Raw genomic sequence first — 17,219 nt, 5'->3', positions numbered from 1 at the left:
CCCACCCCTGCCCCTTCAAGAGAAGGCACAGACCCAATTAAGAATCCCTGCCAGAGCAAGTCACTGCTATCAATATAACAAAAAAGAACATTGAGAGCCACTTTTGGGAAGACAACAAAATACCAAATGATTTGAAGATTTACTGCACTGTTAAATATGCATTTTTTAAATTGTCTGAAATAAAACTTCTTTCCAAAAGAATTTAAAATATGATTTAATACAGAAATATAACTTTAATATATGCGCTTCTATTTAACAGCTAAGGTTTTATAAATATACCAAAAGCTTAAATGAAAGATCCTTTTAAACTCAAAGATGATACTTTAAAGAGTATTTTACTTATCTGAAGGAAAGTAAGGTTTATAGAGCTTATCAATATAAAAGGACTGAAATTCACTGCTATGCCTTAAATTTATTTGAGATAAAAGCTTATCACCATTACTCTTTACATGCAGCGCAAAAACATAAATTATTTACCTATATAAGAGTTCTACAACAACATCCAGATTCAACTCTTTCCTGGGAGATAATGTTAGATGTTTTTATTCTTTTAATATTTTTCACTTTTAATTTAACCTCTTACCCTAAATGCAGGGTTTGCTCCATGCTCCAATAAGCATTTCACAGTACCTGCACACAGGTTATATGCAGCAATATGCAGAGCTGTTCCAAAATTAAAGTCACTGCAGGTGGCATCCACATCTGCAATTAAACATCGCAAGCGTATTGACAAAATTTTCAAATTAAGCGAGTATAATGTAAAAGGAGACAGGTTGGGTTTATTTGGGGGAGGAGGGGTATTAGCTATTTAGGAGACTTAAACCAACCCACTAAAAGGACGATTCTCACAATGGAACAAACTCTTCATATTACAACCTACTTAACTAATTCTTTTCTTAGTACGATAAAATTTCACTATCAAATGGACTGATATTATGATGGGTTTTCCAACCATCACAAACTAAACTATATTTTAAAGCAATTAATGGCAATAATTCATACTTGTAAAAGTAACTATCTTAACACACTCTCTCATTAAACCTCTTGCATATTTGCCATGACAACTATAATGTAGTAGGGTTTAGGTCAGGGACTAGCAAACTATGGCCATGGCCAAAACCAACTCACCATCTGTTTTTGTAAATAAAGTTTTATTAGAACACAGCCACATAGTCTCTGTGGCTACTTTCACACCACAACTGCAGAATCAAGTAGCTGCAACAGAGACCATGTGGTCCACAAAACCTAAAATATTTACTATCTGCCTCTTCAGGGAAAAAATAGTAGGTAAAACAATGGAGAATTCTCAAGACAGGAATAAATTAACGATTAATTAAACATATGTATCATGCGTACATACTGTATTCATTCACAATACTTTATTCAACAAATGAATTTGGACTTCACAATAAGAATGGGAATCTTGCAATTCTAAAAACATTTTAATAACTTTCAACAAATCATCACGATGCTATACAGCAAATACTCCAGATCTGGGGATCCCATTTTGACTGTTTTTTAGAATATGGGTTTAATATACCTCTGGTTCTGCCAATCCGACCTTAATCTAACTACAGTTCCACCATCCCACACCCTACCTACAATTGTAAACAAACTAAGACATGTTCAGGACACTCTCCTGAGCTATTAAAGACACTGTACTATCAAGAGAGGCTTTCCTCCTAACATCATTCAAAAAGTGAAAAAGTAAAAAGGTAAAGAGGAGATGGACAATTATACAAAGCAGAGGTTAGAAACAGACACTCTGGGAAAGTTATCTATGCCATCTCTAAAACAAGTCTTCTACAAATGGAGAAAACACTGTATACAACTTTTAAAGTAATACTACTGCACTTGCCCTCATTTTTTTCTCAAAAGAAAACTGCCCCCCTGAGAGGACCCAGAGAGAATGTCTAAATACAGGACTGTGATTTAGACATTATGATGTTCAATTTTAGGATAGCATCATCAAGACAGGAAGAAAAAAAAAAATGAAAATCTATCCCTTAATGGAATCACAGAATTTCAGAACTGAATGCCACCTAAAATAAATATTCTTCATGATTTCAATGTTTAGCTCTGAAGGTTTTATTGCTCTATTTCTGGCTACACAGGTAAGACAAAAGAAGTATACATAGATTCAATTACACTTTATAAAATCCATGTTATACTGGGGGACTTGAAGAGATATAAAAGGCCAGAAAACACTTTATTTTGTTTCTCTTTGTATTAAGTCTTCTGTGAAAGGATAGTAACTAATCTTCAATAAAGAAAAGTTAAACTGTTTCTGAAAAATAAAATGGGATTGGAGGTCACATGGAACAAGATGGATTAGAAGTAGAAGTATCTTTGAATTATAATTTTTATGCCACTAATAAAGTATTCAAGTAATAACATCTAATGGTGATCTTACAGTACTTGCCTTTTGGTTTAGATGTCTTCAAAATCACTCTTATAAGTTCAGGGACATCAAAATAAGCAGCATAATGCAAAGCATTCATATTTGTCCAGCGACTCCGCAAACTAACATCTGCTCCCAGATCGATAAGTTGAATTGCAAATTTTACAGCTGTATCAACATCACCTAGAGAAGGTTTTCTAAATTATTTTTCTTCAGTACAAATTCCAGTGGATGGCCATCTACTACCTCATCTAAAAAGCCAATGCAAACAGCGTACTGAATATACACTTACAACTCAAAAGATGTAACAAGGGATTTATTCTAGGAAAATAATCAAACCCAAGGGTAGATAAACACTTGGCTGTAAAGATGTTCATCACAGCACTTTTTATTATGAATAAAATTTTGAAACAACCTAAAAGTACAATAATAAGACACTGGTTACATAAATTATGAGACATCCATATAATGCAATACTACAGAGCCATTAAAACCAGGGCTACACAGAGTGTACTCTGTGGACCACTGCCGGTCCCAAACGGTAATTCATACTTTTTATAACTCTTTTCTTTTTCCCTATGTAATCATTTCTTCTGAATAAATTAACTGAAATATAATTTTATGCTTTTGAAAAATACTTGGGCTTGTATTTTATGTCTTTATCTCATTTTTCTATTACAAACTCATTTTTATTTTATTTTACAAAAGTATCAGTCCATGATGGATTGCGGAAAGAAAAAAAAAGAGTCCTTCACTATCAAGTTTAAGAAGCATTGTATCGGACTACTGAAACAGGGAGAGGTGTTCACAGCATATAATTAAGTAAAAGGCAGGTGTAAAAAATAGTAAAGAACAGGCGAATGCCAATTTGGAAACTATGCACATATGTTATGTATGTAGGAACAGACCTAAAGACCAGGTCTGTAGGATTGGGACTGCCTGGAAAACGGAGCATGGATTGTCAAACCTTGCCATAAACTCTCAAGAAGGTTCCAGGTGTTACCAGTTACTCTCACCTAGCAAACAGGCTAGCATGAAGCCTGTTCCAGAAAAGTTGGGAGGTAACAGGAGATTAAAAAGACTCCCTTGAGAAAAGGGAGGAAAGGCAACAAGGTGTGTGGAAGACCTAACTGAATCCTCGCCTATTCAGGGAATATTATTATCATCAGCCAGGTGCCCTCCCAGGGACTCTGGTTGGCATAAACAAGTTATACAGATGTCTTAAGCCATTAACAGATTCACCACACACTTACCAATACCATGAGCTCCAGATTTGCAAGTATAATGTAAAAGAGTCATATCTGTCAATCCATCTCTGTCATTCACGTTGCAACCTCTCTTAAGAATCTGAGCAAACCAAGGAAGATATTATTACAACATAAAGTCTACTGATTTCAAACCAATGCTGGGAAACCAAGTTAGTCTATCTTATTAAATTAGTTCTCAGTAAAACGCGTAGACAGAACTGGCTTCTCTTAAGGATAAATTTTAAGTCTGTACCCTACAACAATAATGAAAACTGAACTTGTCACCAGACGGAAGGAAATTCTTAAAGAGTATTCCAAAGTAATTTGGCACCCCAAATATATTCCTTAACCTCTCAAAGGACAAGCAAATTTCCTTTCTAATGGGAGTAATGGTACTTTAAAAAGTATAAGCTCCCTCTTCTTACAACATGACAGTATGCTGGTCAAGGAACACAGCATTATTCTTTTAACCCTCTTCCAAAAAACCAAATATTTTTTAAAATTATATTTAAGCCTAGATCTTTACCAAGCCACCCCAAAGTATAGATAAATGTGACAGTAATCAAATCTCCTCATGAAAGTATATTTTTAAATTTACAAAATCAACTTGTACAAAGAAAGAAGGCTCCCTCTGCTCCCACCAAGAGTCAGATGTCAGAACTCCAGACGCAAGGGAGTGAGGAGCATGAGGGAGTAATGGAAAGAACGTACTAACTCACTGCTCCACGAAAACCTATGAAGAACGAGCATCAGCATCTTTAAAAGGTTTCCCCTTTATCACCCCCTTCCCATTCAGATGGGGAAAAACATCTATACAATTAACAACCCTAACAATACAAGACTTAACAACGTAAGAATGCCTTACCTCATTTCCAATAATGTCAATATTTTGCTGGACCTGAGGAACCCACTGTCTTAAAATGGCAAATAATTCTGATACAGAAGTTTTGGGATCGAAGAGAATTTCCTGGCATGATGTATCATTAGGATCAAAGAAAGAAAACTCTGTTTGAAATTTAAAAGGTGTAAGTTAAATTTATTAAAATTTCAAAATACGTATATTGAAAATAATAAACAAGACCAGGACTCAAATAACACAAATATTTTTAGGTGCAGAAAAAGTAGATTTACCGTAAGCAATTCTCAAAACCAAAGTCAGGATCACCAAAAATTATGAGGCATTTCTGAACTGCTAGAGAATGAGATTTCCATGCATCACACTACATCTTATCACAAATGAAACAAAAATCTGAGCGTACTGATCTTAAACGCTGAAGTTTCCAAGAACTTCTTCTAAAGCACAGAAAATCTGTCAAATTTTATAGGTATTTTCACCTCTCAAAACATAAACATGTCATGAACAGTAGATCCACATCCATGATTAAAACATACATAATAGAAAGAAATACGCCAAAATCTCAACAGTGTACTAGAACAATGTGTAATCTTAAGTATTCTTTTTACTTCTATGTTTTCCTTATTTTCTATAATAAACAGGCATTACTTTGAAGCCTTGGGACAGAGTGATTGGGTTATTTTGGAGTATATATTAGTAAAGACATGGAATACTAGACACAATTGAACATGATTTTTAAATCTTTTAAAACTTCCTTAAGGTTCAGAGAGAACAGATCATCCTATGGCTAGAGAATAAAAGAGAATAGAAGAAAATCAGATTCTACTATCTTGAACACTCTGTAAGAAGGTAGGGAATCTAAAAAACCAGAAGCATCTAAAGAAGAGAAGCATTAGAGAAGCAATATTTGCTGAGTGCTTACAATTTACCAAACACCTTACAAATCTTCCCAGACACCTTACCTGACAGGTATTATTATTCTCATTTTGCAGATAAGGAAACCAAAGCTCAGACTAAATAATACTTGCTCAAACTCACACAGCTAGTAAGTGGCAGATTTGGGGCAGAAAATCAGGTTTGCCTCCAAAGTCTATCTTCTTTCCTCTATTATGCTGTCTCCCCAAGAGAATTCACTATTGAGCTCAGATTTTAACAGCATACGTGAGTAGCAGGATTTGTGTGGCTTTTTAATTTTCTTCTCTGTGTTTTTATTTATTTTCCAAAATTATACTATGTACACAAAGCTCTTACTTTTAGAATCAGGGTAACTGAACGATGAAAGGAGAAGCACAAAACCAAGGACGTATATAAAAGTAGAGCAGTCCGGACTTCCCTGGTGGCGCAGTGGTTGAGAGTCCGCCTGCTGATGCAGGGGACACAGGTTCGTGCCCCGGTCCGGGAAGATCCCACATGCCGCGGAGCGGCTGGGCCCGTGAGCCATGGCCACTGAGCCTGCGCGTCCGGAGCCCGTGCTCCGCAATGGGAGAGGCCACAACAGTGAGAGGCCCGCGTACAGCAAAAAAAAAAAAAAAGTAGAGCAGTCCAGCAGAAGAGAATCAGAAAGACTAAAACTAAAAGCATATCCTATTCAAAATCTCAGAGAACAAAATGGTCCTCTACAAACAGAAGAGTCAGAAGAGAATCAGTATGTAACACAGATACCAATTTCTCAAAGATTTGGGTGTGTTTCCTATAAATAGCAGTTTACTGGAATTTTTTTTTTGGTCTAATTAATTCAGCCATTCAATAAATATTTATGCATCAGTGACTTTTCTAGGCATTGGGCATTTCTAGTAGAGAAATTCCTAAATATATACCTAAACAGACTCTTCTGCGTGTGTCTACAGGAGACATGTACAGGAATGCTTATTCTAGCACTGGTTATCATAGCAAAATAACTGGGAAACTGAAACATCTCTCCATAGAGGATGTATAGAAAGTGGTATATCCATAGGATGGATTCGATGCTTTCTTACAACTAAATAAATGAATTTGATATCTACATTATGAATTGATAAGGATAGGTCTCAAAAAAACATACTGATAAATAAAATAAGTTGAAGAATAATATACAACATCTGTCATTTCCATAAAATTACAAATACACAAAACAATCCTATATACTGTTTATGGATGCTCATATATGTAGTAAATGTATAATTAAATGGTCTGCAATCTTCACACTAAATATAAGATGGTGGTTGCCTCTGGGGAGCAAGGAAAATGGATCCAGAAAGGAAAATGGAGGGAATTTCAACTTTAAGGTTTTAATTCTTATAATTGAAAAACAGGAGCTAAAGGAAATAAGATACTATGCTAATAATTATTCTTTCTGATGGTGGATACGTGTGACACATGTTTGCTATCACTATATTTTCTGCATTTTTAAAAAATGAAACACAATGGAAAAAGAACATAATAACAATAAAAGTGCCAATAAATGTGTAAGGCTTATTTAAAGAAAACTGAAGTGGTGGGTGACTTAAATGGAGAGACACATCATGTTCCTGAACTGGAAGATAAAATATTTAAGGCTGTCAATTTTCCCAACAACAATTATTTTAAATAATTTCAATTTTAATCAATCAAAATTTCACCCAGATTTATTTGTGGGAGGAGACAGACAAAATTATTCTACTGCTCATCTGTGCCAGAGCTTCTTAAACATTAACATAGATAGGAATCACCTAGGGATCTTGTTATGATGTAGATTCCAATCCAGTAAGTCTCAAGTGGGGGCAGGGACTGCATTCTAACAAGCTCCCAGTGATGCCAATGCTACTAGACTAAGTACCACGTGATGAGAAGCAAATAGCTAGACAGTAAATGTAAGAGAAATAAGCAAGAACATTTTAACTAAGAAGAATAATGATCAGAGTAGGGGGTAGGGGACACTAGCCTAATAAATACTAAAGCATATAAGAATGCTTCTGTAATTATATACTGAGATAATGACAAACAGCAGACAGCTCATTTAAATACTAATGATAATATGTTATAAAGTGTCTAATAGGTGCCAGGAACTGTTCTATGCACTTTACATACATTACCTAATTTAATCTTCATGACAGCCATATGAGGTAGGTACTTTTTTTTTTTTTGATGTAGGTACTATTATTGTTCTCATTTTATCAAAGAAGAAACAAAGGAATAGAGAAAGTAAGCCTTTTGCCCAAGATCACACAACTGTTAAGTGTGTGATCCTGTTGAGTCAGGATTGACCTATAATCCAAACTCACCTATAATTTTAAACTCTATGCTATACTACATATTAACGAATCTAACTACACCCAAATTTTAAGCTTCCACACAGAAAAAAAAAAAAAAAAAAAAAGTTTTAATCAAAAGAAAGGAGGTGAAGGGTAGATGGGGAAGATACCCCACCAAGTCAAGATGGAATAACAGGGACCATATGTGTTCTTATTTCTGAAACAACCAAAAAACAACAACAACAAAGGAAAGAGATGAAATGAGGTTTCCAAGACACTGGACATCAGTTAATGAAAGACACAATCCCTAAGAGACAGGATACAAACAAGTGAGTCTTACAACTGCCCCATGTCTCCGCCCTGGGACTTTCCAGATTTCAGCAGGGAGAGAGGGAAACCAAGAAAAAGCCCATCAGACTCCTTGAGTTGTGGAGACAAAGCTGAGAGCCCAAAGAAATAAGGCAGCTAGAGTTCACAGGGCAGTGTATCAGACAGGAGAGAGATGCAAAGCAAGAGAACCCCAAAGGTCTGAAGAGAGTCCCCCTTGAGTATTTAATATATGCTTGTGAGGAAAAACCTGAGGTAAGGGAAAGAACCATCCAAAAGAATTAGAGGGATTAGTGCCCAGTGATCATATGGAGCCTAGAACTGTGCTTGTTCCCGCTAAAAAGAGTGAGAAAAAAATTCATCAGGCTTTGGGTAGAGTACTCAGTAGTGAGGAGTAATTAGCCCCAGATTAGCACTGCTCCAGAACCACCTAACAAATCATAAAGGCAAGATCTGAAAAGGTCAAACACTTTCCAAGTAATTTAACTGCATCCCAGAACAAAGCTCAAGAATATTCAAAGCTCAAGAAACAGAAAAATATCCAGCACCCAACAGGTAAAATTCACAACGTCTGGCATCCAATCAAAGACTACCAGGCCTGCAAAGGGAAAAACGTGACCCATAATCAGGGGACTAGTCGATCAAAACAGATCTAGAGTTGACACAAATATTATAATTAACAGAAAAGGCCATTAAAACAGCCATTATATTATAACTGTATTCCAAATGTTCAAAAGGTTAAACAGACCCAAATCAAACTTTAGTGATGAAAACTACATCTGAGATGAAAACTACACTGGATGAGATCATCAGCTGATTAGACATTGCAGAAGAAGTGATTAATGGACCTGAAGACAGAGCAATAGAAACTACCCAAAATGAAACACAAAGAGAAAAAGAGTTCTTGAAATATGAAAAAAAGGCATCAGTGAGCTGTGGGAAAACTTCAAGTGGTCTAATATTTGTGTAACTGGAGTGCCTGAAAAGGAGGAGGGGCAGAAAAAGTATTTGAAGAAATAATGATTATCCAAACTTGATGAAAATTGAAACCTACAGACCCAAGAAGCTTAACAGTCCCCAAGCATAAGAACATAAAGAAAATTACACCAGGGCACATCACAGTAAAATTATGATAAACAGAAAATCTTAAAAGCAGCCAGGAAAAAAAGATCATTACATACAGAGAAACAAAAATGACAGCACATTTCCCATCAAGACAAGGGGGAACACAGTGAAGCAACATCTTTAAGCACTGAAAGAAAAAACTATCAACCCAGAATTCTATACCTAACAAATATAGTTTTCAAAAGAGACGATGACATAAAGATGTTTTCAGACATACAAAAGCTGAAAGGATTCCTCACCAGCAGATATGCACTGCAAGAAACGAACGTTAAAGGAAGCCCTTCAGGCAGAAGGAATGTGGTATCAGATGAAAATCTGGTCTGCACAAAGGAATGAATAACACTAGAAATGGTAACTATGTGGGTAAGTAAGATTTTTTGTTATTATTATTGCTTAAATCTCTTTAAGAGATAACTTCACTGTTTATGCAAAACTAATAACAATACACTTGGGGATTTTTTATACATGTAATGTGTATTCTGTGACTGACTCTGAAGGCATTCAAAGCAAAAGAGTCCAAAAAGCTTCGTAGTCTTGCAGGGTAACCACCTTGAGGGTCGACACTGAGCTGAACGTCTAAGCTCTGGTTTGTGTGGGTTGGTTTCTTTTTCTTCGTTTCTTGATTTTAATCTCAGTCTCAGTCTCACATTCAATGGCTCCCATTACATTTAGGATAAAATACAAATTCCCTACCAAGGCCTAAATGATCCTGCCTGGTCTGGCCCCTGCCTTTTCCTCTGCAACTTCATCTCCTGCCATTCTGCCCTTCAACCACTTTGCTTCTCAGCCTCAAAGGCCTTCCATTATTTCTTAGGAAACACCAAAGTTTTTTCCCCAATTCTGTGCCGTTGATTTCCTATCCTTCTGCCTGGAACACTCCTCTCCAGGCTCTTCTCTCAACCAGCTGCTTCTGATCCTCCAGATGACCAGCCCATCTAAAACAGCCTTTCTGATCCATTATCCTCTACCACAGCACCCTGTTGCTTTTCTCCACAGAATTCATTATAATCTTTATGATTTGTTTCTTCATTTGTTTGTTTATTGTCTGTTTTCCCTCCTAGAATGTCGGTCTTGGTCACCGTGCTATCCCCAGCATCTACGACAGTACCTAGCATATAACAGGCCCTCAACAAATACTTACTCAATAAATACAACCCTGGATGCCACATTTTAAGGGGACACTGACTGACTACAGCATACTAAGAAGAAAACAACTAGAGTGAAAAGGGTCTAGAAATCCTGACAATGAGAGACTGGTGAAGGAACCAGAAATGTGTAGTCTAAAGAAGTACAGACTAATTTAAAATGTCCAAATTATCTTTAAATATTTGAAGGTCATCATATAAAGAAGTGTTTGTTCTACATATCAAACCAGTTAGCCAAAGTTTCAAGGAGACATACTTTGAGTCCATATACAAAAACAATTTTATCACAACTAAAACTTTAACAATGAAATGGACTATTTCATTAGTTTCCCACTATTGACAATATCCAAGCAGCTGAATGGTTATCTATCAGAGAACCTGAAAACATAATTTCTATACCGGGAAATGAGTAGGGAAAGCTGAACTACAGGTCCATTCAGATTCTAAGAATCTATCGTTCTAAGAATACAGGCAATTTTTAATTTCACTTATACAAAGGGAACAATATCCATTATCACCTTTCATTCAATGTATTTATTCAACAAACACTGCACAACTAATAGCAACAAATGACTACATTAGCCCAATGAGATAAACAAAAACAAAACATGATTCTACTCCATCCAAAGAGCTACACTCTGGGAAAGGGAATAAGACAGTTATGACTCAAGACAGAATGAGGTAAGTGCCATTAGCAAGGTACAAAGTGCTTTTCAAGGTTTTTCCCGCATAATTGATTTTGTTATATCTGAAAATCAATATCCAGTCAATTTTTGTAAAAACTGCAAATAACTCCCAAGATCTAGTAGGCACAGGTTTTATGTAACACCTTTGATTGACTGCAAGGCAAGCTGCTACAGAATCTGAACACATAAAATAGCATACCTGGAGATGAGTAGTTATTAGAATGGATATGACTAAAAAGACAAATTCACAATCCAATCATTTTATATTCACTAATATTTAAAAATTGCATTATCTCTACCTCCAAAGACAATTTGAAATGGTGGCCCAATATTTTACTTGAAAAACTCTAACTAAATTAGAAAGGTAACACATCCATCAAGCTTACCTCCTGGTTTTCTTTTATTCCTTTATCAACTACCTGATAAAATAGGGTCCTGGGGAAATAATTCTAAATAGATTAAAAACTAGAATACTCCTAAATTTACATTTTACAAAGAACATTTAAATGAACCAATTTAAATATGAATCAATCTCACACCACATTCCAGGGAAAGGTCTCACCCTCTCTGTCAAGTACAGGGCTTTTATTGTTTTGTTTTACTATACTTTATTTGTGTATTCACTGATAATTACAATGGGAGACAACTGAAACAGGATCCAAATTAGGCTTGCTTGTGTATTAAAACACATCACTTGTTGTTACATTGTCACCCAAGTTTGGATCATTTCAGCAGTGATTATTTGGTTTGTTAATTAGAATCCCAGTATTGCAGAGACAACAGGGCCCTTAAAGATGCCTAGCGCACTGTGCTTTTATGTCTTTTTTTTCTTTTTCAGTACATGGCTTTTTAAGCAAGTCAATATATTTAACCAAAATAAATACATCAATAGCAGAAGAATGCTAGATGTCTAAGCACCACTGTATTATAAAAATAAAATCCTCTGAATCCACCGTGGTGCTTAAAATGAACGTTTTTACATAATAAAAATGCTGACAGCAGAAATAAAGCGTTTAGCTTAAGAGGCAGAAAAAGCAATAAGCAATTGTTATTTTTGAAAAAGGAAAATTTAGCAGTTTTATGAAAACCACAACAAATGGTTTCAGGAAAAATTAGGAGTACAAAAAGGGTGTAAGACAGGGCTTCCCTGGTGGCTCAGTGGTTGAGAGTCCGCCTGCCGATGCAGGGGACACGGGTTCGTGCCCCGGTCCGGGAAGATCCCACAGGCCGCGGAGCGGCTGGGCCCGTGAGCCATGGCCGCTGAGCCTGCGCGTCCGGAGCCTGTGCCCCACAACGGGAGAGGCCACAGCAGTGAGAGGCCCGCGTACCGCAAAAAAAATATAAAATAAAAAAATAAAAGGGTGTAAGACAGAAGTCAAGTCACCAGTTCACAGAAAATAAACACAGCAACTTAACGTACCACAGTCTGAAGGCATTGGTGCTGCAGAAATGGAAAAGATAACTGGTGTATCAGAACCTTGAAATAAAAATGGGTATCTTCCAATCAACGAACTTCCTTCTAATGGAAAATCCGGAAGGTCCTCTATGGTCATCTTCTAGAAAGCCACCTTTAATGAAAGGGGGGGAAAAGCATATCTATTATATTTGTATGCAACTTAGAATAACTGCCTTCAGTCACAAAAAGCCTATTTTTTTAAAATATCTAATCTACTGACATTTTTAACTTCAACCGTCAAAAATCTATTTTAGAGAAAAAGGGGAAAATATTTCCTTTTAGCCAACTGTTGTTAAAGAATATACATTGCTTAACACTGTCTCTCAGGGTCAACAGCATATGTAATCTTTTTAGGCAAAGCTCGGGAGTAATAGAAAACTACTACTATATATTTCCTAATAATAGGTGAAAACATTTTTTAAACACTGAGCTACTCTAAATGGGCGATGTTCTCTTTACTCGCAGTAACAAACGAGATGCTATTCCTTGTAGGTGCATCTCTAACTTCTCATAGGATCTGACACAGGTTCTATCATCTGTCATCCAGTAGCTCATGCCACGTGCTCATCACATGAAAAAGATCTAGTTTAAAATGTGCTCACTATTTTCCAACATCCCAGAAAACTTCACTTAAAATTGACCGTATCACTTGTACAAATCTAAATCTAGGAGCTTATCGACACGGTTTCACTTAACAATGCAGAGGATCTGTTTAGTTCATCCCAGCAGAAGATGGAAGGCCATGCCTTTTAAACCACATCACTTATACTACCTCTCTTTTCCAGGAAACATGAGCACTCAGAATAAATATGTCTAAATTAGACAGCTGCTGCACCCCAGCACACATATCAGAGATGACACAGAATGCAGAGAAAATGTTAGTAAAACTGAACTATGAAGCTTAAAAACTTCCAGTTTCTTGTGCACCAAATCTTTGCAGTCTGAAATATTACGAATCTCTGTATCTGTTCAAAATATAAGCAGAAAACTATATTACAAAACTAAATAAAGGTGATTTTAGATTATTTCAGTAGAAAGAATAGAATAAGTAAAGATGGTTAAGAGATAGCTTACTCTAGCAGATAATGCCATGCTAGATATTACTCAATGTGTGCTCTATTATACTTGTAAACCAACTCTATGTCTATCACCTTTACCTATCATGCTTACCTACCATCACCACCCCGCTCCAAAGAAACAGTCACCTTTCTGAGCTAAGAGGTTTGTTTCCAATTAGATTCATATGTTTTCTGAATACCAGCAGAAACTGGTAAAGAGTAAGGCAATTTCTTTTTTCTCATAAGGTACATGTTTACATGGACATGGATATCACATATCAAATAACTTAACACAGTGTTACTATGTTAAAGGTATTCAAGGTTTCTTGGATGCTAAAATTACTCGCCACCCAATACTTTGAATCATTTTGACATTACCCTGGCCACATAAATAGGAAAAGTTGTTGCCATTCAGCATGGTGAACTTCCTCAAATACTAACAATTTCAAAAAGTAGCGCCTACCACAAAGACAGTCCTCCTTCAATACTATAGCTTCTCAGTATTCAAAGTCAGTCAGGATTTCTACTTGTTGGCTTCTACAAATTACCTACCTGGCAGTAAATTTGAGCAAAATAGTCTATGCTGGGTATGAAGCATCCTTTAAAGTCAAGGACCAGAAATAAAATTTAATAAATATTAATATGTACAAGGCACTACACTATTCTAGATGTTTCAGAGAATACAAAAATGAGTAACAGATTGTCCATGCTTGTTAGGTAGCTTACAATCTACTAGGGTGAATAAAATAGTACTAATAACTATAGACGATAAAACTGAGTGAAATATGTTCCATAACCTAAGTACAAGGAACATTTGTTATGCGAGTTCCTGAGAATCAGAAATGGTGCAGTGAAACAAGCATCACCGAGATGAGTCTTGAAAGATGAGTAGGCAGAAATAAGGGCATAAATTTAAAAGGGGAGCCCATTAAAGGAATAGCAGGCTGGAACTTAGGCACATCTAGTAAGAGGTAAGGCTGTTGTGGTTTTTTTAGGACTCTCCTCAGTAATGCTTCATATACCTGATCAAACACCAAACCACTTAATTCCATGAGCACTGGAAACAGCTGATTTTTTGAAAGGAGACTATCCGATTCAAGCTGTCTTAGGAAGGTTAATCTGACTACAATCACGCTTTGGGACTCAGCCATGTTTTTAATGCTCCAGCAAAATGACTAAGTGGTTTTCTTTCTGAGCTGGTTAAGAGGAAGCCACCTTTCAAAACCTCCCTTTCAAAGAGTGGGGTTTCCCATTCAAAACTATTTTCTAAAGTGATCTTCAGAGTGTACCTTTCATTTTTCTGTAGACTTGAGATCCTTAAAGATAGGAACTGTATCTTACACGACTATCACTTGCCACAGGAGCTACATTAGTGTTTTATACACATTTAATAAATATTCAAATCCTAGATTTGACGTGGAAAGATGATTCATTCAACAAGATGTAATCAACTTCACTTTACATATCAGATATTTCAAACCCACAGAAGCTACTATATTACCTGAACAATGCAGTGAATATTCTTCATATTTTGTGTCTGCATTGCATTTTCCCCTGGTCCCATTCCCTTTCTTTCACACGAAAAGCCCAACATTCTACCTTTTGTCCCACTTAAGAAAGCTATACACCTCCACAAACTTCTGTATAGTTTTAGTTTAGAATCCTTTCCTAAAAGCGATTTCTGGATCTAAGGATCTGGGAATCTTGGTTAAACCTAGAGATGTGCTTAGCTGGACTGAGTATATACTTTCATTTCAAATCCTACTATGGTTACTTGGTGAGAATGGATTGTGTAAAGATATCCAAGATTTAAAATTGGCCCCAATTAACTGTGTACATAACAGATGCAATAACAAGAATCAACTTCCCCAAAGTTTGATTTACATATGAATCCCATTACCCCGAATCAGCTCTGAGTAAATGCAACTTGTAACATGGCTCTAATATTTTGTATTTTTTTTCAGAGATACCTGGTCAATGCCCTAACATTAATATAAGTGCTAAAAACATAAGTGCTCAAAACCCACATGTGTCTAGTGGCTACCATATTGAACACTGAAGAAAGAACACTCCCCTCATCTCAGGAAGTTCTACTGAATCAAACTCTAGACAAGAAAACAATATACAAATGCCTGAAACAACAAGGAACAAAGGCTAACAACCTAAGCAAGCCCATGGTGGCATACTTAATTATACATAATTAACAAGAGAACAGTAAGCCTAAAAGTAACCAGATGTTCGCAGATTTACACTGGGATAAAGTGTTAAGTTGATTCTGTAACGTGAAGATCACTAGTATGTTTCAAAATTGGAGTTGTTATAAGCCATAAAAGACATCATATAAATATTTTTCTAAAAGCCTTGCTGATAGGGGCTGTTTCTGGTAAATCTGAAACGTCCGAAATAAATCCTGCAAAATACTATACCATGTGCCAAATCTTCTATAAAACAAATAAACATATTCATTCTATTTCAAGATTCAATCTTACAGCCCAAGTAGTCCATATCAAACGAGAGTATTTCAAAATGCATATTTATGTTAGCAAAATAGGATGGAAACCAGGATGGCTTTGCCTCATAAAAATGCAGACAGCTAGACTTCTGCCAATTTCAATTATCTGCTTTCTCTGCACAGTTGCTACATGTCCCGCACCACGTGATCTTCTGCCATTTAAATGACTTTAATTCGTGCAGTAGATAACATAAATGACAAATGTCAATGTGAAAGTGAAGTACAATTGAAGTATTTGGCGGACGTTTCAAAGGAGGGTGTTTCTTCATCGAAATATTTAAAGGGCACCAATTTATACTATGACGTTGCTACAATGTGAAGCACAGTCTAGCTGGGAACATACAGCAAGTTATCATCCCATGAGAATATCCTCTGCTACATATCAAAACATTGTCTCAGAGTTTAAATCCAAATTGCCTACATAGTCTCTAGATTAATGAACAACCTGACATCTAATTCAAAGGAAAGCTGACATTATAAACCCACCAATTTAACCCACATGGATGAGGCGTCTCTGTTTAGCAGTCTCAGCGCAAGTGTTTTCCCTAACTTCCCTTGCCATGATTTAGAATTAAGGAATCTCGGGGTAGCAAACGACTGGAAGCAGAGTCATTTGTCTTAGCTTTGAATTCTCACCGGCAAAAGGTTTCTCAAACAGCTTAATAAGCAAGGGGAGTAATGAGAGATGTGAAGAGGCCCCTTTCAGGAAAACCACGAAGGGCTGGGTACAGCACGCTGCCCATCGCTGCGCGCGAGAGGCTCTCCCAAGGGCGTCGGGGCGGTCAAAGCTGGAGCTGCGGAGCGGGGACCGGAACTCAGTTCCGCCGTGGGGTCCAGCCCGTCCCACACACCTGGCAGCATCTCATCCTGAAGTTAAACCGGCGGTGCGGAACAGAAACCAGAAACCCGGCTCCCCGCCTGTGGGCCGTTCCAACCCCGCCCTCGCCCCAGGGAGGCCTCCAGAAGCCGGCGACTCCGGCGCCCACTGCAGGCGACCGCGGGGCTCCCAGCGCCTCCGCGCTGCCCTCCCCGAACCGTCAACCGGCCCTCGAGCACCCGCACCCCCGCCCGCCCGGCACGGAGCCTCCGCGCCGTCCCGCCCCACCTGCCTCCTCCGGTCCTCTCCGGGCGGCCGACGGGGAACGCAGGGGCGCGGAGAGAAGGCTAAGAGGCGCGCTTCTCCTCCCCGCACTGGTC

The 17,219-nt window shown here is 37.2% G+C and overlaps 1 protein-coding gene across 1 annotated transcript in view; it reads right to left on the bottom strand.

Annotated features, from left to right (window-relative positions):
• The window catches only part of CLIP4 (CAP-Gly domain containing linker protein family member 4), a 60,960-nt gene extending 43,741 nt beyond the window's left edge, over positions 1–17,219 (bottom strand). Inside the window, exons 1-6 of the mRNA XM_024731514.1 lie at positions 17,128–17,219; positions 12,417–12,564; positions 4,514–4,653; positions 3,655–3,748; positions 2,423–2,584; positions 584–702 (exon numbers count right to left, since the gene is read on the bottom strand). Coding sequence (XP_024587282.1) covers positions 584–702; positions 2,423–2,584; positions 3,655–3,748; positions 4,514–4,653; positions 12,417–12,549 — 648 coding nt within the window. The 5' untranslated portion in view covers positions 12,550–12,564; positions 17,128–17,219. The remainder of the gene's footprint in view (positions 1–583; positions 703–2,422; positions 2,585–3,654; positions 3,749–4,513; positions 4,654–12,416; positions 12,565–17,127) is intronic.

Source organism: Neophocaena asiaeorientalis, unplaced genomic scaffold, assembly GCF_003031525.2.
Source record: "Neophocaena asiaeorientalis asiaeorientalis breed wild unplaced genomic scaffold, Neophocaena_asiaeorientalis_V1.1 scaffold689, whole genome shotgun sequence".
NCBI lineage: Eukaryota > Metazoa > Chordata > Mammalia > Artiodactyla > Phocoenidae > Neophocaena > Neophocaena asiaeorientalis.
The sequence above is the reverse complement of the archived record's forward strand: the minus strand, read 5'-3'. Positions and strand labels throughout refer to the sequence as shown.